Raw genomic sequence first — 23,472 nt, 5'->3', positions numbered from 1 at the left:
TAGAATACCCTAAATTATTAAACAACAAAAAGTTGTATTTGTTAAGCTAAACAAACAAAAAACAAAACAGAAATCCTAAAATCAACTTAAGACATTATATGAATTCAATGTTGTTGCTTGCTTTTCTTATTAAATTTTCTGGGGCAGAAGTTATGGAATGCAAGAAAAACAATGCATTTTAGGCCCTGGGACAAATTATCTTAATTATTATATATAATGGTAAGTATGTTGGTTAATTTTCAAATTTTATAAAAATACGCAATTTGATTATAAATGTCCACCCACTAGGAGAATATTACCTCCAATATTTTTTAACAGTAGCAAAAAAGAAAAACAAAATAGGAAAAGAAACACCTAAGTAACGAATTAAGGTTCCCACTTTAAAGCACGCATTTCATACAGGTAAATTTATATAATGCTGTCACTGAAAGGAGAAAGGCTAACTTTTTCTAAGTAACTGTTAAACTCTTATTTTTAATTCTTATTTCCAATTAAAAAATAATTTAAAAAACTATTTTCTTTTGCTCCTCCTGCATTGAAGCAGAATAGCAGAATTAACAAGAAATTTCCCTGAGGAAGCACTTTTCCCCCCTTACTGAAGACTTTTCTTCTAGTAGAAAAAAAAATCTAATGTATTTAGTTACACAAAAGTTTAGCTGAATTAAACAAATGTAAACATCATTAATGACCCATCATGTAATACTAAGTTACAACAATGTGTTAACAAAGCTTTATTTTCTTGAGTGTGCATACAGGATGTTATAAAACAGTATAGTATTATAAGTACTGTAAATAGGTAGTATGTCTTCATCAAAAATAAAGGTCACATTGAGTAATATGACCAAAGAAAATTTTAGCTTCTTGTGGGTCAAAAGATAAATGTGAAAATAAAAATTAAGAGTAAACCACGAAAGACAGCTTAGGTGTGTATTTTGGAAACCAGCATTTAATTAACATTGTAATTCCTAAACCAGAAGTATAAAAAATTAAACACACATATATTTGGTATCATTTTCTCAATAGATTTTTTATACATATACATTATTTCTGTGTTTGTGCTTTATACATACATATATAGATATAGATATATATCTGTGTGCATGTGTGTGTGTGTGTGTGTGTCAGTGTAAAGTAGCTGCAAACATTACCACTAAACAAACCAGGCAATTCCTAGCAGCTCTGAATTGTTATATGAAACAAATCTGTCATTTAAAAAACTTTCAGTCTCCTGAAATAACATCTATTAATTTGTGCAATTCTTTTTTAGAATACAGTTTATATCCTGTACTTAGGGAGGAAATGGGGGAGAAAAACAAGGCAAAACACCCCTTTTTGTGTTTATAATTACAGAATTAGAACCTCATTGCCAATTTCAGTCAGTATCTGAATACTGGAGAAAGAATTTCATTACTGAGAAAGTACTATTTTGTTTTCCAAAAATAATTATCTTTCAATCATGTTGTTTCTAGTGGGGTGTTTGTAAAGTCATACTAGAAATGCAAAAGGGGTGCAGGTGAACCTGGTACTTTGTTTTATCAAGTTATAGGAAGCAGTATTGCCTTCAGTATACATGAGACAGACCTGTTTGAGTTTCAATCTCATCTACCTTGATGACTTAAATATACAGAGGAACGGAATGATTCTAGGAGAGATGATGAAACTTTAAAGATATGGTTATGGGTCAAATTACCAGACTCCACGTTAAGTTACAATCTCATACACACACACAAACATACACACACTCACAAACCCATGTTCCTGCTATTGTCCAGTAATTTTCCTTCCCTCCAAAATAATACAATCTAAGCTAGAGCACAGATTCAATTAAGTACACTATAGCCTCCATTTAAATATGTTGCTGGTTGGGACCATTCTGAGGATGCATCATAGGTGATACTGTGCTACAAAGTCTATTTAGTACCACTGACAGCAAAGTCCTTTCAGAGGTCCAAAAGAGACCCACAGATCACCAAATTTCGGCAACAGTTGAGGCCGCAGAATACTTGAATGTTGAGAATTTATATTATAAAATATTAAAAGGACTGCATTAAGTACTATAAATAAAAAGAATGGTTATCATTTTCAGCTTAATGTGGCTATTCCAACTATTTCCATCTCTCCCTTCCATCCCATTTAATTTATATTCTGTGAGTGGTTACTTAGTGCCAACTAATATTGGCACATTAACTTTTTACTGTAGATTTAATTGTTAATTCCAGTCTTAAGGTGTTTTTTTTTTTATTGTAATCCAGAATTGGACTTTAAAGTAAACAAACTTGACTTCAAGTTAAGACCAACAAAAAGGGAAAAAAAATCAAAATATCATTGGGGTAAATTATAATTAAAAAGTTTGAGTCATATTAGCTTATTCCTACATAATGTAAGCATCATATGGCAAAATAACTGTAAGTCACTGAAGGGATTAACCTGACAAACCATGCGTTTTTCATTAATTTAAAATGTGAAAATAATCATTCTCCAAAATGTTTCATTTCACCAGACATTTAAAATACTCTATTAAACTAAGCCAACATTTCTGTATTTCGATTAGTTTGTTATAGGAATAAAAGAAAAATGAGTTCTAAATAAATGACACAGGAGGCAATAAATTGACACATGACAAGTAAATAAAAGGCTAAAGCACTCCAACACCATTGAAACTGTTTTAATGTTGTTGCAACTCCAAAATGCAACAATCATCAACTTGTGAAAGACCCAAATTTCAAAGTCATTTTAATTACTCCTTCAGACCTATTTTACAAAATAAAGGCAGAAACATTTAAATCCTCCTTGTCCTGATTATACTACACTCCTAACTTCTTTTCTATCACTATAGTGTAAGCTGTAATTCCCACCAGATGCTATATAAGAAAAAATAAATAAAATATTAACCTCTGCTTCAATGTACAGTTTCCAGAATCTGCCAGAACTGGGGAACTGGGCAACAAGGCGCTCATAAGTCTTCCGTGCTTTGTCTATAGGTTGATTCTAAAATTGAAAACCAATAAACAGCATTTACAATGTTAGGACTATAAAAATATTATTACTGCAGAATCAAGTAGTGTGATTGGACCCATAGAGAAGGAAATGTAATCCTATATCACTAAACCTGTGCCTCTCGAATGAGAATGCTCCAAGCATCAAGGTCATATGGATTCTCTTCTAATTTCTTTTCCGCTTTCTTCACCTTCTCTGGGACATACTCAGCTGCCTGAAGAGGGAAAAAAGAATAACAAATTGAAGTTACTGTTTTAAAAAAATCTCATGTCCAATTAAGTCAAGAACAACAATGTCTATCCCTAGATCCAATGTTAACACAAAGAAGCAGAACATCATTTTAAGAGGAAGGCATTATCTGGATTATGAGAAGTACACACTTTATCAGAAGTTATAGCCAGGCATAGTAGTGCAAGCCTTTAACCTCAGCACTGGAGAGGCAGAGGTGGGAGGATTTTAAGAGGTAGACCAGCCTGGTCTACATAGCAAGTTCAAGGATAGTCAGAACTGCATTAAAAGAGTTATCACTTTTGCTCAATAAAAATGAACCTTATTTTTATGTAAGATACTTCCAAGGTACATTTTGTAGTTTGTATATACAGTATAATGAAAAGAGTAAGATGTAACTGTATTGTGTCTGCCTAGCACACATGAAGACTCAGGATGGAGATAGACACGTACACACACACACACACACACAAGCACGCACGCACGCACACCGTGTGGTGGCTCACGCCAGTAATTCTAGCACTCAAAAAGTAAAGATAGAAAAATCAGTAGGGTGCCCTTGCTTACATATGAACTTGATGCCAACCTGTGCTATATGACACCTTTTTGAGAGAAGGAGGGGTGCTACATAAAGCTGAATGCAATGAATAGAAAATATAAACATGCTAAGCCAGGTATGACTGCATGCATCTGTAAATTCCAGCACTTCAGAGGCTGAATTTGGAATAGCATGAAATTCCAAGCCAGCCTGTTATTCAGCCTGTCTTAAAAAAGAAATCAAGATGCTTACATTGGTCACAATTATTACAAGGTGGGTAACAGAGAGCCAAGTCAGGCATGGTGGCACATGCCTTTGATCCCAGAACTTATGAGGCATAGAAAGGAGGACCGAATGGAGTTCTAGGCTAGCTAGGGATACATGGTAAGACCCTGTCTTCAAAAACAAAACAATAAACAGAAATAGATCAGTAATTAAGATTTCTTACTGCTCTTTCAGAGGACTTAAGTTCAGATTCCACAAGTCATACAGAATGATTTACAACAACTTATAACTCCAGTTCCAGGAAGGCAGGAAGAAGCCCTCTGGCTTTTCTGAGCACCTGAATGTACTTAATACATATAAACCCATACAGTGTCTGTGCTACTGGCGTTATGTTCCGTAAGTGGTCTCCTGTGTCAATTCATTCAAGGTTACCTTCCACTTTTTCTTCTAAGAGGTTCAGTATGATTGGATTTATGTTAAGGTCTTTGAGATCCATTTGGACTTAAGTTTTGTGTATGGTGATAGATATGGATCTATCTGCAATCTTCTACATGTCAGCATCCAGTTATGCCAGCACCATTTGAAGATGCTTTCTTTTTTCCATTGTATAGTTTTAGCTTCTTTGTAAAGCTTGCCAAACATGTGAGGTCCTAAGTTCAAGTCCTAGTCATTGCACATGAGAGAAAACATACACGCACGCGCACACACACGCACGCGCGCGCGCGCACACACACACACACACACACACACACACACACACACACACACACACACACCCTCACATCCTCTTAAAAGAGTTCAATTCCCAGCAATCCCATGGTGGTTCACAGCCATCTATAATGGGATCTGATGTCCTCTTCTGGTATAAAGTCATACATACAGATAGCACATTCATATATATAAAAACAAAGTAAATAAATCTAAAAAAAGGAAAAGAAAAGGATGGTGCTAGAGTGATCCCTTAGCAGTTAAGAGCACTACCCCAGTTTTATAAATAAATTAAGAAACAATTCAATCAAGTGCCAATAGGAAAGTTATAAAAGTCAAGCGGTAGTGGTGCACGCCTTTAATCCCAGCACTCGGGAGGCAGAGGCAGGCGGATCTCTGTGAGTTTGAGGCCAGCCTGGTCTACAGAGTGAGTTCCAGGACAGCCTCTAAAACAATACAGAGAAACCCTGACTCAAAAAAACCAAGAAAACATGGTCAGCTACTGGCCTGCTGTGTAAGAATGGTAATTAAATATCCATGCCTTTAAGAACCAGTTTAATTATGAAAACTGATGTCACTAAAAAAAGTAAGTATAAATAGCAACATATTACAACTTCCATAATAATGACTAGAACAAGAATGAAGGCTGGCAGGAAGCACACATAAAGCAATCAAACTTTTGAAGGGGCATTATGGCTCATACTTGCAAAGTTAGTATCTAGGAAGCATTAAGATGACAAAGAGTTCAAAGATGCCTGTGCTACCAAGTAAAAACTTGTCTCAAAAACAAACAAAACCCTAAGGAAGTTGGAGAGATAGGTCAGCAGCTAAGAGCAACTGTTGATCTTTCAGAAGATCCAGGTTCCAGATCTGGCACCTAAATCACTTGTCTCCGGAATGCCGTAACTGCAGCTCCTATCTGCTGCTATCACTGGGATCAATCACCCCCTACATACAAACATTAATCCAATAAAAAATTCAAAATAACCAATAAGTTTTGCTTTCAGGTAACTATAAAACTAATAATAGTCAAGTGTGGTGGCACACACCTCTCTAACCCCCAGCACTCGGGAGGCAGATCTGTGAGTTCCAGACATCCAGAAGACCCTATCAGGGCTATGATGGTGGAGGCAAACAGAAAACAAAAACAAAAAAGCCTGGGGGAAAAAATGAGAGTTCCTAAAATGATCTCAAATCACGGGTTAAAAATTGCTTAAGAGTTAGTTTAGAAGCTGGGCGGTGGTGGCGTATGCCTTTAATCCCAGCACTCGAGGGAGAGGCAGGAGGATGTCTGTGAGTTTGAGGCCAGCCTGGTCTACAGAGAGAGTTCTAGGACACAGGAAACCCTGTCTCAAAATACAAAACCAAAAAATAAACAAAAAGGGGCTGGGCAATGGTGGCACACACCTTTAATCACAGCACTTGGGAAGCAGAGGCAGGCACATCTATGTGAGTTCAAGACCAGCCTGGTCTACGGAACGGAGTGCCAGGATAGGCTCTTAAGCTACACAGAGAAACCCTGTCTCCAATAACCAAAAAGTTGGTTCAGTGGTAAGGAGCACTTGCAACTCTTACAGAGGTTCAATTCCCAGCAACCATATTGAACCTCACTACTACCTATAAGTCTAATTCCAGAAGATCCAATGCTTTTTGGTCTCCTCAGGCTTGAGGCATGCCCAAGGTACACAGAGATACATACACCTAGGCAAAACACCCATACAAAATTAAAAAACAAAACCCTTGAAATTAATTAAGAAATGGTTATTAAAAAGAGGCTAGGAAGATTGCCCAGGGAGCAAAGGCACTTTTCTCATGAAACTTGATAACCTATGTTCAATACCTGGAAGCCAGAAAAGTTGTCCACTGACCTCCATACAACCACATAAACATATCATGTATGAACAGCACACAGTAACAACAACAATAAAAAGAATGATTTAAAAGAGAAGGGTTTGGAGAAATAGTTCAAAGTTAATTAAGGCCTGCTTTGCATTCATGAGGACTGAAATTCAGATCCCAGCACTCACCCCAAAGTAATAGGCAGAGAATTAGGAGGTCAGTCATTACTCTACAAGCAACACAGACACATGCACACAACCACCTGATGACCTGAATTAGATCATCAGGAACCTCATAGTGGAAGAAGTGACTCTTCCAAGTCGTCCTGACTTCCATAAAGTACCAACTCACCCACAAACACAAAATAAAAAATTTCAAAGCAATAAACTCTAGAAATTACATTTAAAGCAAGAAAAACCAAAAAACACTGCCAAGATTTACTGTTGCAATTAAAAAACAATAACAACAGAAAAACCCTCTTGTGTGGTGGTTTGAATGAGAATGGTCCCTAGAGGCACATGTTTGAAGACTTGGTCTCCAGCTGGTGAAATTGTTTGGTAAGGATTAGAAAGTCTAGTCTTGCTGGAGGAAGTGTATCACTGGAGGTAGGCTTTGAGGTTTTCCCAGTGTGCATAGCCCTGGCTGTCCTGCTGTCCTAGAACTCATTTTGTAGACCAGGCTGGCCTCAAACTCATAGAGATCCCCTTGCTTTTGCCTCCTGACTGTTGGGGTTAAAGGCATGAATCCCCGTGCCTGGCTTAAATTTTTTCTTTCAACTTACCCTATTCATGGTGTTTTGTTATAGCAACAGAAAATTAAGTGTAATGTTTAACCTCCAAAATTAAATAATTACATACTAAAATGCATATAAAAACATTAATATTTGGTCTACATATGCAATGGAAACACAAAGAAGACAAGGTAAGAGGATTGCTATTGAGTTTAAGATTAGTCTGTGTTCCAGAAAGACTGTTTCAAAATCAATTTTTTCTGACCACTTAATCCTAGCAGACATACACACACACACACACACACACACACACACACACACACACACACACACACACACAAGCTATCCTTCTAATGAATCTCAATTATATAGCTCAAATAGGTCTCAAACTCCTGATTCTCTTTTCTCTGCCTCTTGAGTGACGGACTTATAGGGATGTACCACAACACCCAGATAAAACCAAAGCTACATATTGTAACATATAATGAATACATAAAAAAACTTTCTAGAGGCCAATTCAATTTCAAACTATTCCGATTATTTATGTCAAAGCCACACGTGACGTAGCTATTATAGCTAACACTATTACTTTAGTTTCTGGTCTATATTAATAATACAAGAAAAGGCCTGGGGATTGCTGAGCAAGTTTGAGGAGTTGAGATCAAATTCTCAGAACCCACATAAAGCCAGAAGTGGTAACATGGCTTTAATACCAGCACTGCTATGGAGAGAAGGGAAATAGAGAGAGATAATTGACAGAAACTCCAGGGCCAGCTACAAAAAGACAAACAAGAGACCTTGGGCTGAGATGTTAGGCAGGAGATGATGGCTTAGCATAGCAATTAAGTGTTTGCTGCTCTATCAAAGCACGAGAATTTGGGTTATGGCATCCACAATGGGTATCTCACAATTATCTGTAACTGCAGCTTCAGAGGATCTGACTCCCTTTTATGGCCTCTTTAGACACCTTGCTCCTTGTGCTCTCGAGTGCTCAGGCATGCACACACGGGGGTGTGGGTGGGATGCATGACGGAACTAACCATAAATAAAATGTTAAAAAAAGTTCAAAGATTAGTTTAAAAAGGAAAGGTGAAAGAAACACACCAATTTTATTAAAGCCTGAAAATTCTATACACAAGCAACTGCAGGAACATCAAGATCAACATTTGTAATTCTATTTTCCTCTGACCAATGATGAAGTAAAATGTCTATAATCTGCATAGGTAATTTTCAACTATTAACAATGGAAAGTAAAAGACTTCAACTTGTTGGTGACGGGAAAGCTGGATGCCACTGGGCCTTGAGTATTCTGAATTCTTACTAAGTTGGTGAAGATTCTACATGAAAATTCTTTGAGGTTATTCTCATTGGTCCCATCCATAAAGCGATCACTAGAAACCCTGACACTCAGTAATCAACAAACCAGCATAGGGAGATCTGTGGGCTGACAATTAGCTGTGGCCAAATTCCACCACATTGGTGGCTCTCACACTGCAGCTGGGAGGAAGTACAGTACTCTCCAGCTCCACTATTAATGATAACAATGTTTGTGAAATTCATATCCAATAAACAATTTAGGTCAATCAAACAAACAAACCCCCAAAACCAACCACAATGGAAGCTGCTATCCAAAATGGTTACAAGCACACACCCTGCTTACTAGCTATGGCCACATTCAAATTCCACAATAAAAAACCCTCTCATCGTCAGTTATGAGCCAGTAGGTAACTAAAGTTAAAAGCTACTTTTTTGGTTTTTATTTATTTTTGAGGCAGGGTTTCTCTATGTAGCCTTGGTTGTCCTGGAACTTGGCTCTATAGACCAGATTGGCCTCAAACTCAGAAATCCCCCTGCCTCTGTCTCCTGAGTGCTGGGATTAAAGGCATCACTACCCAGCACCAGCTAATCTTAAAATCAGAAAGACAAGTTAGACAGTGTGTGCATCGTTGTTTAATTCATTACGAGATTTATAATAACATCTATGAAACACACTTGAAAAAAACAAAAATACCTGCAGTAAATTTGACCAAGCCTCGAATCCAATTAGTAGTTCCAGAACAGAGAAACATGCTAAAGTGAAATCATCAAAATACAGCAAGAATAATATTGGGGTTTTTGTTTTTCTTGTTTTGTCACCACCCAGCTATGAGCTACATTTTGTCTTCTGTCACACTACAGAACAAAGAAAAACTCAAGTTTCTTAGGATATGGAAAAAAGAGACATAGTTATCTAAATATGGTCAAAAGACTGTGACAAGGAAGGTCACAGACCCCAATGAGGAATTATTGTGCTAAATGAACACGATGTGCCAGTCAAACTGCCTTCTAAATAATTATGTTTATGTCCATATATTATATTAGTGTTGCTGCCAGGTTTGATCAGAAAATCTTCTGTTTGCAGTAAGTAGCAGTTAATTGTCACAGACTCATAACTGGTCAAAGTGATGAGATTAAGTGACCACTGAATGCTCAGTTTTAAACTGGACATTATCACCTTCCCCCTAAGGCTTACAGAACACTAAGAGGGAGTGGAAAGGATTAAAAAGTCAGAGGAAGGGTGTGTGGTACAGAAAGCTACTTTCCTGGTAGGACATGGCAACTATACCCTGGAACACACAGCAGCTGTGATTACCTGTATTAGACAGGTAAATGACTGGGTCCAAAACATGGGCTCACTAGGCCCCTTCTAGGCATAAGTTAATAGCTGCCTGGACAGAGACATTTTCTTTAGTGGTATGACCTCTGGTAAGATGTCCATACTCCTGAAAGCAACCCTAATGAAACTTACTGGGTCTCCTAAAGGGAGAGAAGGGAAGACATAAAGTATAGAAGAAGGATTACATGTTCCAGAAGATCAGAGGAGGAGGGGGACATAAGAGGATAAAGGGGTTAAATATGACCAAAATACATTATATGAAAATGCCATAATGAAACCCAATATGCATAATTAATATATACTAACATTTTAAAAGACAGACTGAGTCTCCATAAGGAATTGGGTTATTTATTTCCTGACTCTGGTGCTAAAGCAAAGAAATAGGACACAGAAGGAAAACTCGGTGCAAGTTTCTAGTGCTCATTTGCGTTAGAGACTAAGGTTGCAACTGCACAGCTCAGTGAAAGGGCAAGCAGCCTTTAATCCCAGCACTTCAGAGGAAGAAGCAGATGTATCTGAGTTTGGGGGTCAGTCTGTCTACACACTGAATTACAGGACAGCCAGAGCCACATAATAGGACTATATCTTCAAAAAAGAAAAAAAAAGAGGGGGTCTGGAGAGATGGCTCAGCGGTTAAGAGCACTGGCTGTTCTTCCAGAGGTCCTGAGTTTGGTTCTCAGCAACCACATGGTGGCTTACAACCATCCATAATTGGATTTGGATTTGGTGCCCTCTCCTGGCTTGTAGGCATACATGCAGGCAGAACACTATTCATAATAAATCTTTAAAAGAAAAAGTACCAAATCCAGGTTTTGCTTTCAGGAGGCACTGGGGTGAACAAGCATCGTGGAACACTAAACTAAATAAACATACCAAAAGCTAAACTAATTCTCAAGGCTCATTCATTATCAATCATTTTTCATATAATTAACAATTATATCACAATAGTCTACAAGTATGGAGACATAGTAAGTATATTATGCATTATATTACTTACTATTGGGTTCATTAGAACACAATTATTTTTAGTAATAACTTTGGGACATGAATCACATACCATAAAATCCACTCATTTAAAAGTACATTGCCATTTTTTCTCTTTGTTTTGAGACAGGACTTCACTGTATAGCTCAGACTGGCCTTAAAGAGATCACCTGCTTCTGCATTCCAAGGAGAACTCACTATTTCTGGCCAAGATACCCAAAGAGATTCTTAAAGATGTACGTTTTTTGCAGTGATAGCTCATGCCCTTAATCTCAGCACTCTCAGAGGCAGATGGATATCTAAATTGGAGGCCAGCCTGGCCTAACGAGTGAATTCCATACTACACAGAGAAACCATGTGTGTGTGGGAGGGGGGATTTAAAAGATGGAACTCATCTAAAAATAAGTATCGTGAGAGAACATATTGTTAAGTAGGAGAGCACTTGATAGTTCCATGTTCAAACTCAGCATAAAGAAAACATCTTAAGCCGGCGTTGATGGCACACGCCTTTAATCCCAGCACTCGGGAGGCAGAGGCAGGTGGATCTCTGTGAGTTCGAGGCCGGGCTGGACCGACAGCCTCCAAAACAATACAGAGAGACCCTGTCTCTCCCCCCCCCAAAGAAAACATCTTAAACATCCGTGTGTGTGTGTGTGTGTGTGTGTGTGTGTGTGTGTGTGTGTGTGTGTGTGTGTTTTGGAAATGTACTTTATAAAACAAAAAGATGGCTGTGGTTGTATTGTGCACAGGGTAATCAAACTTAGGCACTGTGCATGCCGGGCAAGAACTCTACTACAGAACTATTCCCTAACCAATGGTGATCTAGCTGAGGGGCTGGAGAGATTAAAAGCCCTGGCTGTTCTTCCTGGGTTCAGTTCCCAGCACTCACATGGTGGCTCTCAATCATCTCTAACTCCAGCTCCAGGGGATCTTATGCCCTCTTCAGGTCTCTGGCACCAAATCATACGTAGACAATACACTCATATACATAAAACAAAATTAAAATTTCTTTTGAAAGAAGAGACACGGGTGTTGTAGCCCAGCAGCAGTAGATAGAATATTTGTCTAACAAGCTTAAAGCCCCATGTCTTAGACTCAGACCTCAAGTAAAATGTATGTAATTTAAAAAAAGTCTTAGATTTGTTTTTTATGTGTACAGATGTTCCCCCCCTGCATGTATGTTTGGGTACTATATGCACGCAGTGTCCACAGAAGCAAGATGAGGGCATTGGGACCTCTAGAACTGAAACTATAGGTGTCTGTTAATTGTCATAAGGGTGCTGAGTGGATGAGTCCAGGTTCTCTGCAAAAGCAACAAGTGTTGTTAACTGCTGAGCTGTCTCTCTCCAACCCCAGTAAATAATATTTTTTAAAAATACAATTGAATCCTGGGGGTATAGCTCAGTGCTAAAGTATTCCAGGACCATAAAACAAAAATAAATAAAAATACAAGAAATTCTTTCTGTTCCTACTAGGGAGGTTAAAAACTATTCAGGATAAACTGGAGTGGTGTTACATAGGGTATTCAAAGGAACATAAACAGAAATTAGCTTTGGCAGGCAGACTGTAGCAAATTCAACGGCCAGCCCAGGTTACACAGCGGACTCTAGGACACCCTGCGCTATATACACACATACACAATTAAAGAGATACACATCAAAATACGGGGGAGGGGAAAGAGCTGTAGATATCATTCAGTGATTAAGAGCACTTACTGTTATTCCTTAAGCCCCAAGTTCAATTCCCAGAACCCACATCAGACAGCTTACACCACCTATAACTTCAGCTCTAGAGGGATCTGACACATCTGAGGGCACTTGCACTCATATGCACAAACACATAATTAAAAATAATTTAAAAGCCGGGCGGTGGTGGCGCACACCTTTAATCCCAGCACTCGGGAGGCAGAGGCAGGTGGATCTCTGTGAGTTCGAGGCCAGGCTGGACCGACAGCCTCCAAAATAATACAGAGAAACCCTGTCTCATAAAAAAAAATTTAAAAATAAAGCTTTAATATGAATGAATCTGGCATGGTGACACATGTCTTTGATCTCAGTACTTAGGAAGCAGAAGCAGGTAGATCTCTGAGTTTTAGGCCTGTCTGGTCTACATAGTGAGTTCCAGGATAGGGTGGACAGGGCTACACAGAGACCCTGTCTAAAACAAACAAACATACATACATATAAATTGAGGAAAGGATACCATAAAAAGACGGGAAGTTAAGAGAAATTAAATCTATGCTTAGATAATAAGCTCCTGACTGTGATCAACTGAATAAGCAGAGATGAGCCTCAATTCCCATGTTAGAGCACTTTCCATTATTGAATGTACTAAGTATAGTTAGGGGGAATTAAGGAAAATCAGTAAAATATTATCCTCATATATTCTGCAGTTTTACTACTTACTACTACCAAGTATATATTTAAAATCAATACAGCTGGACATGATGATTCACACTTGTAATTCCATCTCTTGGGAAATTGAAGCTGGAAAACTAAATTCAAGGCCAGCAGGTTCTATATTATGAGATTATCAAAGAGAGCTTGAGCTAAGTGAATGAATTTAAGAACATCCTCTTCCCCAAAATTCTGAGGTTTACAAGCTTTCATTTACTTAAAATCAACTCAAGTGCATGTTATTTTCTTTTTTAGTACGTATTTTAAAAAGATTCTCAGTTTTACTGCGAGAATCAGAAACAGCAATCTGAAATCATAGCAGACATCTATATTTTCATAAAGGGCCTAAATAACTGTGACAAAAATGGGTCCTGAATTCCACTATGAGAAACAGTAAATGGTATAATATTTTAGTCAATGACACATACCAAACTATAATGGTGCTGAAAAATTCCATCACATTTAAGTTTAGTAATTTTTTTTCTTTCTTTTCTCACCGCTCCCCTCTCCCCCCAACAGGGTTTCTCTGTGTGGCTCTGGCTATCCTGGAATTGACTCTAGACCAGGCTGGCCTCAAACTCAAGAGATCCTCCTGCCTCTGCCTCCCGAGTGCTGGGATTGAAGGCCACTAATGTCCAGACTGTTTAGTGACATCCTGACCATCAGTTTCAATGCATTATTTGTGTTGGAAGTGATGCTGGCTAGTGTAAACAAAGGTCTAGCACATATAATTACACATAGTACATAATATTTTATAGTAACAACTGGGTTGATGATTTAAATACTTACAATATTTTTAATTTATTTTTATTTCATGTGCATTCATGTATATCTGTATGAAGGTGTCAGATCCCCTGAAGCTAGAGTTACAAGCAGTTGTGAACTGCCATGAGGGTGATGGGAATTGAACCTGGGTCCTCTGGAAGAGTACCCAGAGGTCTTAACTGTTGAGGTATCTCTCCAGCCCCCTTTACAGTATATTTTTAATCAAAATATGTAACATAGAGTAACACATACTCATTATTTTTCAGTGCTAAAAATCTTAAAGTGCACCAGGCAGTAGTGGCACATGTCTTTAATCCAAGTACCCGGGAGGGAGAAATAGGTGGATTTCTGAGTTCAAAGCCAGTGTGGTCTACAGAGTTCTAGGACCACCAGGGATACACAGAGCAACCCTGTCTCGGGGGTTATGGTAGGAGGGACTGGGCGTGTGCACGCACAGGCCACAACAACTTCAAAAGTAAGCTGTGGCCAGGCATGGGTGGCACACGCTCAGGAGGTAGAAGCAGGTGGTACACTGTGAGTTTGTGTCAGTTCCAGGCTAGACAGAGCTACAAAGTGATACTTTGTCTCAAACAAAATAGTAAGAATGTATTGCACACCTTTAATGCCAACACTAGAGAGGCAGGGAGGCAGGGAGATCTCTGGAAGCTGTGACAAGAAGATGAGTTTCTGGGCAGATTCAGCTACATAGCCAGACCCTGTCAAAACAGTTTACTATATAACAATATTATTCAGATAGAGTGGCTTAAGCCTACAACAAAGCACTTGAGTGAGGCAGAACTGCCTTGAGTTTGTGACTAACCTAAGCTACATAATGAGTTCCAGGGTAAACCAGGTCACAGCGTTAAAACCACTTTTTTTAAAAAAGATTTATCTATTTATTATGTATATAGTGTTCTGCCAGCCTGTACACCTCTAGGCCAGAAGAGGCAACTTGATCTCATTATAAATGGTTGTGAGCCACTATGTGGTTGCTGGGAATTGAACTCAGGACCTCTGAAAGAGCAGTCGGTGCTCTTAACCTCTGAGCCATCTCTCCAGCCATCTCTTACAAAGCAAAATGCATTTGGTTAGCATGCCTGAGGCCCTGGATTACATCCCTAACACCATGTAAAACACCAAATAAACCAACCAGTATGCCCCAGTAGGCTGGGAAGCAGCTTCCTTTCTCTACTTTCTTCCTTTCCCCACTCATAATTGGGTCCCCACCTGGGAAACTTAATGTGACAGGCAAGTACCCTACCATACTCCCACAGCACCATTTCCTCTTGCACTTTTATTTTGTACTGTTTTGTTCAATATGTCTTTTAGAGCAACAGGCTAACAGGATTCTGCCATTAACTTATACCAATGGACTCACAGGTCTAAATTATGTACATATATACCCCTACCACAAAACCCCGGGATGTAACATAGTTTGTGTAAGCATGTTCATTGTACACTGTTTAACAACAAAAATCACTAAGAATATCATGAAACAACATGACTATTACCTACTGTCTGTTCTAAATACATTTTCCAAATATGTATCCATAAAATATAAGGTGGTACCAAACCCAAAATGATCCTAACTTAATTTTTGCTAAAATACTAAAAAAACTGCATATAATACATATTTGAAATCTTTTCTCCCTGCAACCTTATCCAAAAATAAAAATAGGCCCAACATGGTAGTACACACACTCAATCCCAGCACTTGGGAGGCAGAAACAAGTGAATATCTATTGGCTTTGAGGCCAGCCTGATCTATATAGTGAGTTCCAGGCCAATCAGGAATATACAGTAAGATCCTACCTCAAAAGAAAAATAAGCTGGGTGGTGGTGGTGCATGCCTTTAATCCCAGTACTCGGGAGGCAGAGACAGGCAAAAGAGAGTTCGAGGTCAGCCTGGTCTACAAAGCTACACAGAGAAACCATGTCTCAAAAAACCAAAAAAGAAAGAAAAATAAGTACATAAATAAAAGAATTAGAACACGCCATCAAAACAGTCTATGACTTTCTTGGAATAAATACAAGCTTAATTGAGCCAACTTACATGGTCAATGAATAAAAATATTATAGAATAGGTGCTACATTTAGAACTAGATGCCAGTTTGGTCCTATGTTCCTTTATCAATGTAAATGAAATGTCTTCAAGAAAAGCAGTATGGGGGGTGGAGAAATGGCTCAGTGGTTAAGAGCACTGGCTGTTCTTCCAGTGGACCTGAGTTCAATTCCCAGCACTCACATGGCAGCTCACACCTGCCTATAACTCTGAGATCTGACACCCTCACACAGACATACATGCAGGCAAAATACCAATGCAAATGAAATAAAAATAAATTATGAAAACAATTTAAAACACTGTATCTGGTAATAACCATAATAATAACCATAGTAATAACCCCTCCAACTTTTCCAAAAACAAAAATTCTACTCAATTTAAAAACTTAAAATCTAGGAGTAAGGAGTTGGTTGAGATAATAATCATACTCACTTCATTCCCTAGGAAGTCAAACACTAAAAAATACAAAGGGCTGGGGATAGAGCTAGCTTATAATCAAGGTTCAATACCCAGTAATACAAGAAAATCACCATTAAAAAACAAAACAAAACGTTGGGCTAGGGATATAGTTCAATGGTAAAGCATCTGCCTAGCAAGGATGATGCTCAAAGTTTGCTCCTTAATACTACCAAAAAACAGAAGAAAAAGTCTACCGTGGTGCAGGCACACACACCTATAATCTAGCACCTGAGAGGCTGCAGCAAAAGGTCACCCATGGAAAAAGAAATCTTTGAGCTAAGGACATGCCTTTAATTTTAACACTTGGAAGATGGAGTTCAAGGCTAGCCTGAGCTAACAAAGACCCAGTTAATAAACAACAAACTAAGGAAAACACAAAAAGCAAAAACTTAACCTCTAGAATTTGACCAACGAGGCTCTTTCAACTAAAAGTAGCCAAGATATTAGTTCACTATATTAAGGTGATACATTAGAAAAATAGAGTAAAGAACATAGTCTTGGTCATTCTAATTTTATTTAAATGTTTACAGAATTAAATTATCAAACTATAAATAGTTTAAATAGCCAGGTAAGGTAGTATATACTTTAAAATCCCATTACTCAATGCTCAAGTGTCTGAAGCAAGTTTAGACTATAAAGACACTACCACTAAATAAATAAAACCTCACTGATTCAAATTCCTTTTTAGATCAGCTCTCATACAACTGCCAATAACCAAACAAAATGACCCAAATTTACAATTGGATTTTGCTTGTAGAGAGATGCAGATGTGGGATATGGTAGGAAAGTTTAAAGCCATGAACTGCTTTTTGTAATAGTAATGAATAGAAACAAACTCATGAATACTGATTTTGCCATTCTGAGATATACATTCCTTTATGTCAGAAACAGCCTAATGTTCAACAAATATAGTCTCTACTAACAGTTCCTTTCTGCTGTAGCTCTAAAAAGAAAAAAAAAATACCCCTAGGAACAATTATTGCCAAATAAAGTAAAGAAGTCCATTTTTTCCTAAGAAATACAAAAATCAAGCCAATTTACCTAATCAAAATTATCTTGTAATAAATATAATTTAAGACAGAAGAGAAGAAAATAGGAAAAGGCTGTAACAAATTTTATTAAACATATAAAAATAATTGGATCCAAAAATACATTGCCTAACATATTTGGTTATCCTGCTTTCTTTCCAATTCTCTCCCCTCACATCTACCTTGACTTTTAAATTATTTGGTAATATTGTTACTTTTAAACAGATCCTAAACACTAACAAAATAAACTTGATTTCAGACACCACTATGACGATATCAACTCTTTTTCCTCTTTGAGAAGTATATCAAAGTACATATACTTTTCCTATTTTCTCTATGCTCTCCAAGCTATTTTTCACTAGGAGAAAAATACTGCATGCATAACTCCTCTGGTTGAGAAAGACTGGTAGAGGCACGAGTTCCACTACAAGTTCCAAATCAGCTTAGTCTATACAGCAAGACCCCATCTTGAGAAAAACCAAAATAACTACAAAAGGATGCTCTTCTTATTCTTTCTTTTTCTGAGAAACTCTTACTATATAGTTCAGACTAGACTCCACCCAAGATCCGCCTACTTCAGTCTTTTGAAAGCTGGAATCACTAGTATGTGCCACCATGCTTGTCTCTTGAATAGTCTTCAGGTCTATTTTAGGTTTTCTTATCCTTACTTAAGGGTCATTAAAAAAAAAGATTTTATTTTCATTTATGTGCATGAGACATGGGCAAGTGCCCATGGAGACCAAAGGAGGGCATCCAATCCCCTAGAGCTGGAGTTACAGGTGCTTGTGAGCATCCCAATATGGGCACCAGAACCTAAACTCCAGTCTTCTTACAATAGCAGCAAGCATTCTTAGCCACTGAGCCATCTCTCCAGCCATAAGAGGTTTGTTTATTTTTGGTTTCTTTCTTTCTTCCCCTCCCTCCCTCCCTCCCTCCCTCCCTCCCTCCCTCCCTCCCTCCCTCCCTCCCTCCCTCCCTCCCTCCCTCCCTCCTTTCTTTCTTTCTTTCTCTGTGTAGCTTTGGAACCTGTCCTGGAACTTGTTCTGTAGACCAGGCTGGCTTGAACTCACAGATATCAGCCTGCCTCTGCCTCTCAATGCTGGGGATTAAAGGTGTGTGCCACCACTGCCCAGCTATAAGAGGTCAAATCAACTTCTCCAGATTTCCACTGGTCATTGTCTTAAACAAAAGAATTGTATAACCAATTCATTTTAAAACCTATCATACTTTTTTAAAGTATCATTTAATTATTACTTTAGCTAAAGCAACTGAGATTTACTTCATCGAAATGAGGGCAGAAGAAGGAATGGAAAAGAGCAGCTCTGTGATAAATACACCACACATTACATTATTTCTTTTCTGCTTGCTTGAAATGTACCACTAAACATGTAAAAATCATTTGGGTGGGAATAAGTATGATTCAGTGGTTAAGAGAACTAACTGCTCTTGCAAAGGACCCAGGTTCAGTTCTCAACACACAGATGGCAGCTCATGACTCCTTTACCAGGAGATTTAAAGTCCCCCTTTTGACTGCCTTGGGTGCCAGGCACTCACAGATACATTATACAAACATGCAAGCAAAACACTCATACACTTAAAAAGTTAAAATCCAGACTCAGGGGTGGTGTTGCATACTTTTAGTCCCAACATTCAGAAGTCAGAGACAGGTGAAATCTCTGAGTTCCAAGACAGCCAAGGGCAGTTACCTGTCTCAAATAACAAGAAAAAAACAAAAACAAAAAACAAAAACAAAACAAAACTGCCTTTGGGCCAGCAAAATAAAAGTGCTTGCCACCAAGCCTTCTCCAGGACCTAGAGTAGAAGTAGAGAACTGACTTAAAAGTCAGGTTGTTCTCTGACCTCCATCAAGCCCACTGTGGCACACTTGAACATACACAGAAGTGCAACACACACACATCCTCCTACCTATAAGAAAATGTATTATATATATTTGGGTTTTTTTTTCAAGACATGACTAGATTTCTCTGAGTTAACAGTCATGACCTGGCTATTCAAGAATCACTCTATAGACTAGGCTGGCCTTGAACTCACAGGAGATCTCCCTGTCTCTACCTCCTGAGTGCTGGGATTATGCATGCACCATCACCACCCCATCTAATATACTATTTTCTATCCAAGATATTTAACTTCATGACTGAGAATAGACATAACTATAAATTCTCCAAGAAATACTCCAAGAGTAAAAGATCTATTACATGCTACCATCAAAAACTCCCCTAACAAAATCTCAGAAAATGATAAACATAACTTTTCAAACAGATAACATGGGTGAGGAGAAAGGTGCAAAGAGGAAGAATGTTTATGAGATAAGCAAATATACAAATTCAGGATTCAGTGTTTTACTTAGATTAAATTCTGATTTGTTTGGTGGTTTTTTGTTGTTTTGAGACAAGGTCTCTTATAGCCCAGACTGCCTTTAAATTCACTATGTCACCAATAAGACTCTGAACTTCTGATCCTCTGGCCTCCAACTCCTGAGTGCTGGGATTACAGGTCTGCCAAAAAGCCTGGCTTAGGCAGTTCTCAGGATCTACCTTCAGGTTGGATTCCAGAGCCTTGTTCATGCTACACAAGCACTCTTTTTCTAACCAACTGATCAACAATCCTAGCCCTATAAATCATGTTCTTAGGGCAATGACAAACCTGAATGTGAATTATGTCAAAAATACATCATTATCGGCCAGTTAGTTGTGGCACACACCTTTAATGCCAGCATTGGAGAGGGAGAGGCAGGTGTCTTCTGTGAGCTCAAGGCCAGCCTGGTCTACAGATCAAGTTCCAGGACAGGCTCCAACGCTACAGAGAAACCCATTATGGAACCAGGAGCACTGGAGAGAACTTAAGATCCTAGAATCACCTAGAGGTGGAAGTTCAAGGTCATCATCAGCTACAAACTGAGTTTGAAACTAGTCTGTCCTCAAACTTGTATTAAGACCCTATCGCAAAAAAAAAAAACAAAAAACGGAAATATGGTATAACTAGATTTTGAGTGGGATAATGGTATGGTAGTTACATAACAGCACTAATATCATTATATAAGAGAATGTTGAAATAGTTTGGACTGAAGTGTGGTATGTCCACTTTCAGAGAAATATGTATGGAAAAAGAAAGTAGTCAAAGTTAGGGGTATATATCTGTAGTAGAGGGCTTGCCAAACATAAGCAAAATCCTTGATTTGAGCCATAGAACCACCATATACAAAAAAATACATGTGTAAACACACACACTGTAAAACAGAAATATATACCACCACATACACATATATGACAAACCTGTAACCATCGTTGGGTTCAATGAAAATTGTAATAGGTGTTCATGAACTTTTTCTTCAACTTTTTTGTTGTAAACTGCACAACAAAATTCAAAGGAGGCAAGCCTGAGCAAAAGTATATTCCTGAATAATAAAAAAAAAAAAAGCTACCTGTGGTAGTGCACTGTCTTTATTCCTAGCATTCAATGAGGCAGAGGCAGGCTATCTCCATTAATTTAAAGCTAGCCTGATATACACAGCAAGTTCCAAGCCAGCCAGAACTACATAGTGACACTGTTAAAATAAAAGTGGGTTGGAAAATAAAGATTCATAAGTTTTCATTAAAACATCATATTTCTTGAGAATTCAGCAGTTGAACGCTTCCCTGCATGCACAAGGCCCTAGGTTCAATCTCCAACTGGGATGGAACAGGATGACACAAAACAAAAAGACAGTTTTATAAACAAAATTGTGGCAATAGGTTTGTCTTTACATTCTCGTATAAAGCAATGAATTTCAGACACATCCAATATTTGCTTCACTTTCAGAAAACAAAAATAAGCCAGAAAAATAGTGCAGTAAAAGAAACAGTTTTGGTAAAATAATTCAAAGACATTGTATTCGTGAGCACCCCAACGTTAGGTAAAGTGCAAAAGCACTGCCAAGATTTCAATGAAATCGGTCCTCAAACAAGCATGAGTTTTGCTCTCTTTCCCAAAATAATTTACCCACACTTCATTAACAAACAGTCCTATCTTTTGTCACCCATAACCTCCAATGGTATCCACCTTATAAACTGGGAACTTGAAAAAGGAAAATACAAGCATATTTCATTGCTACAGTAACAGGAAATTTAGGACTTTGCTGGATTACCTTTAAAAAAAAATCAGGGGCGGGGTGGGGAGGGTGCATACCTTTAATCCCAGCACTTGGAAGGGAGGAGATAGAGGAGAAAGGAGAGAGGGATGAGGAAAGGGGGGCAAATCTCTGAGTACGAGGCCAGCCTGGTCTACAGGATGAGTTGCACAGAGAAACCCTGTCTCGAACACTCGCCCCCCAAATACTGGGATCAAGATCGAAAAACCTCCTTCATAAAATCAGTTTTGTGTTTTGTTTGTTTTTAAAATAAAAGGCAAACATTATCCTACAAAATTCAGGCAATAAAAGAGTAAAAGAACCTGGGGTGGAGATGTTCGTCCCACCTAATCCTAGAACTGGAGAGGCCAAGGAAGCAAAACGTCACTACGTCGCGCCTAGTCAGGGCTACACAGTAAAACCCTACCTAAAAAATAAGCAGCAAAAGAGGGAGGACCTCATCTCTGAAACTCTGACTTTTAAAACACTTAGACATCGCTTGTATCTACCATTCAAACAGCTGGTGCCTACAGTGACTAAAGCACATTTCCCGTTCTCAATTTTAGCAAATCCTGCAATGTCTGCGTAGTCGCAACAGCAAAACTAAAATGCTCCTGGACGAGAGAAAAATCCACAAAACTCCCCAGGCTCGTCATAGCCATTCTGCTTCTGGAATGCAGCTTTTTGCCTTCCAGCTCGGTTTCGTCTCTATTTCGGGGGACAGCGGGCTAGGGAGCAGAAGAGGGAGAATACTGCCGAGACAGGTTCACGTTTAAAAAAAAAAAAAAAACCCGAACTACCGGGAACACCGAAACGGTGCCAAATAAACCGTCCGGCCCGAAGAACTGCGGAAACAGGGGGAAGCAACCGCTCAGCTATCGTGAGTCAAGGGCCTGACCACAGGAGCGGCTCGGAGACCCCAGGGGGTGCTCCGCCGCCCCCGGACCCCTAGACTCGGGAGCCCTTCCTCCCGCGAGCTCCCACAGGGCCGGAGAGAGAAAGAGGTCGCCACGAGGCCCCGCCGCCCTCGCTCCTCACCTGCTCCGCGGCTGCGTCTCCTGACATGGCCTCGGGGGGTTACAACGTACACAGCAGCCGGCCGTAGGAAGCTAGAAAGGGAAAATTAAGCTAAAAACAAGCCCCCCCAACCAGTAACACTACCCCCTGCCCAGCAGAGCCAGGGCCGCCGCAGGAATCGATACCGCCCACTCAGATATGAATTAAAATGGCTGCGCCCCAGCCGGCTGAGGGGTGTGAGGCGCGTCCGTATTCACTTCCGGGGCAATGGGCGGAGCTAGGACTCAACTCCCGGATTCTTAGAGGCGCACAAGCGCAGAGCGAACTCAGGGGGCGGGCTCAAGGCAGGAGCTGGCGTCACGGCCCGGAACTGATGACGCCGCTGCCCAGATTTCCGAGGGCGGCCGGAAAGATCTCCCGCGCTTCTTGGAATTTAATTACTGAGTTGCAGAGCCGGGCTCCTCCCTGTTGAAACCTGACTGCCAATCAGTTCAGTTCAGGCAAACTGACCATTTTAGGCAACAGCGCTGGGAGTCAATGAAACGCCTCTCATGTTTAGGGAATAAGCGTTCTGTGGTCTCAGCAGATGCTCTTTTCTTCGGGATGAAAGGAACAAATCAAGTCCATATTAACTTTTTCCAATCACCATTCTTTGTAAGACCCGTGATTGCCCGGTGTTGGTGGCGCACACCTTTAATCCCAGCACTCGGGAGG

The 23,472-nt window shown here is 39.2% G+C and overlaps 1 protein-coding gene across 1 annotated transcript in view; it reads right to left on the bottom strand.

Annotated features, from left to right (window-relative positions):
• Cstf3 (cleavage stimulation factor subunit 3) overlaps nt 1-22,998 on the bottom strand; it is an 85,971-nt gene extending 62,973 nt beyond the window's left edge. The window contains exons 1-3 of the mRNA XM_013122362.3: nt 22,780-22,998; nt 3,110-3,211; nt 2,893-2,988 (exon numbers count right to left, since the gene is read on the bottom strand). Coding sequence (XP_012977816.1) covers nt 2,893-2,988; nt 3,110-3,211; nt 22,780-22,806 — 225 coding nt within the window. The 5' untranslated portion in view covers nt 22,807-22,998. The remainder of the gene's footprint in view (nt 1-2,892; nt 2,989-3,109; nt 3,212-22,779) is intronic.
• Between the last annotated feature and the right edge of the window lie 474 nt (nt 22,999-23,472).

This window comes from Mesocricetus auratus, unplaced genomic scaffold, assembly GCF_017639785.1.
Source record: "Mesocricetus auratus isolate SY011 unplaced genomic scaffold, BCM_Maur_2.0 Super-Scaffold_100004, whole genome shotgun sequence".
NCBI classification, from domain to species: Eukaryota; Metazoa; Chordata; class Mammalia; order Rodentia; family Cricetidae; genus Mesocricetus; species Mesocricetus auratus.
The sequence above is the reverse complement of the archived record's forward strand: the minus strand, read 5'-3'. Positions and strand labels throughout refer to the sequence as shown.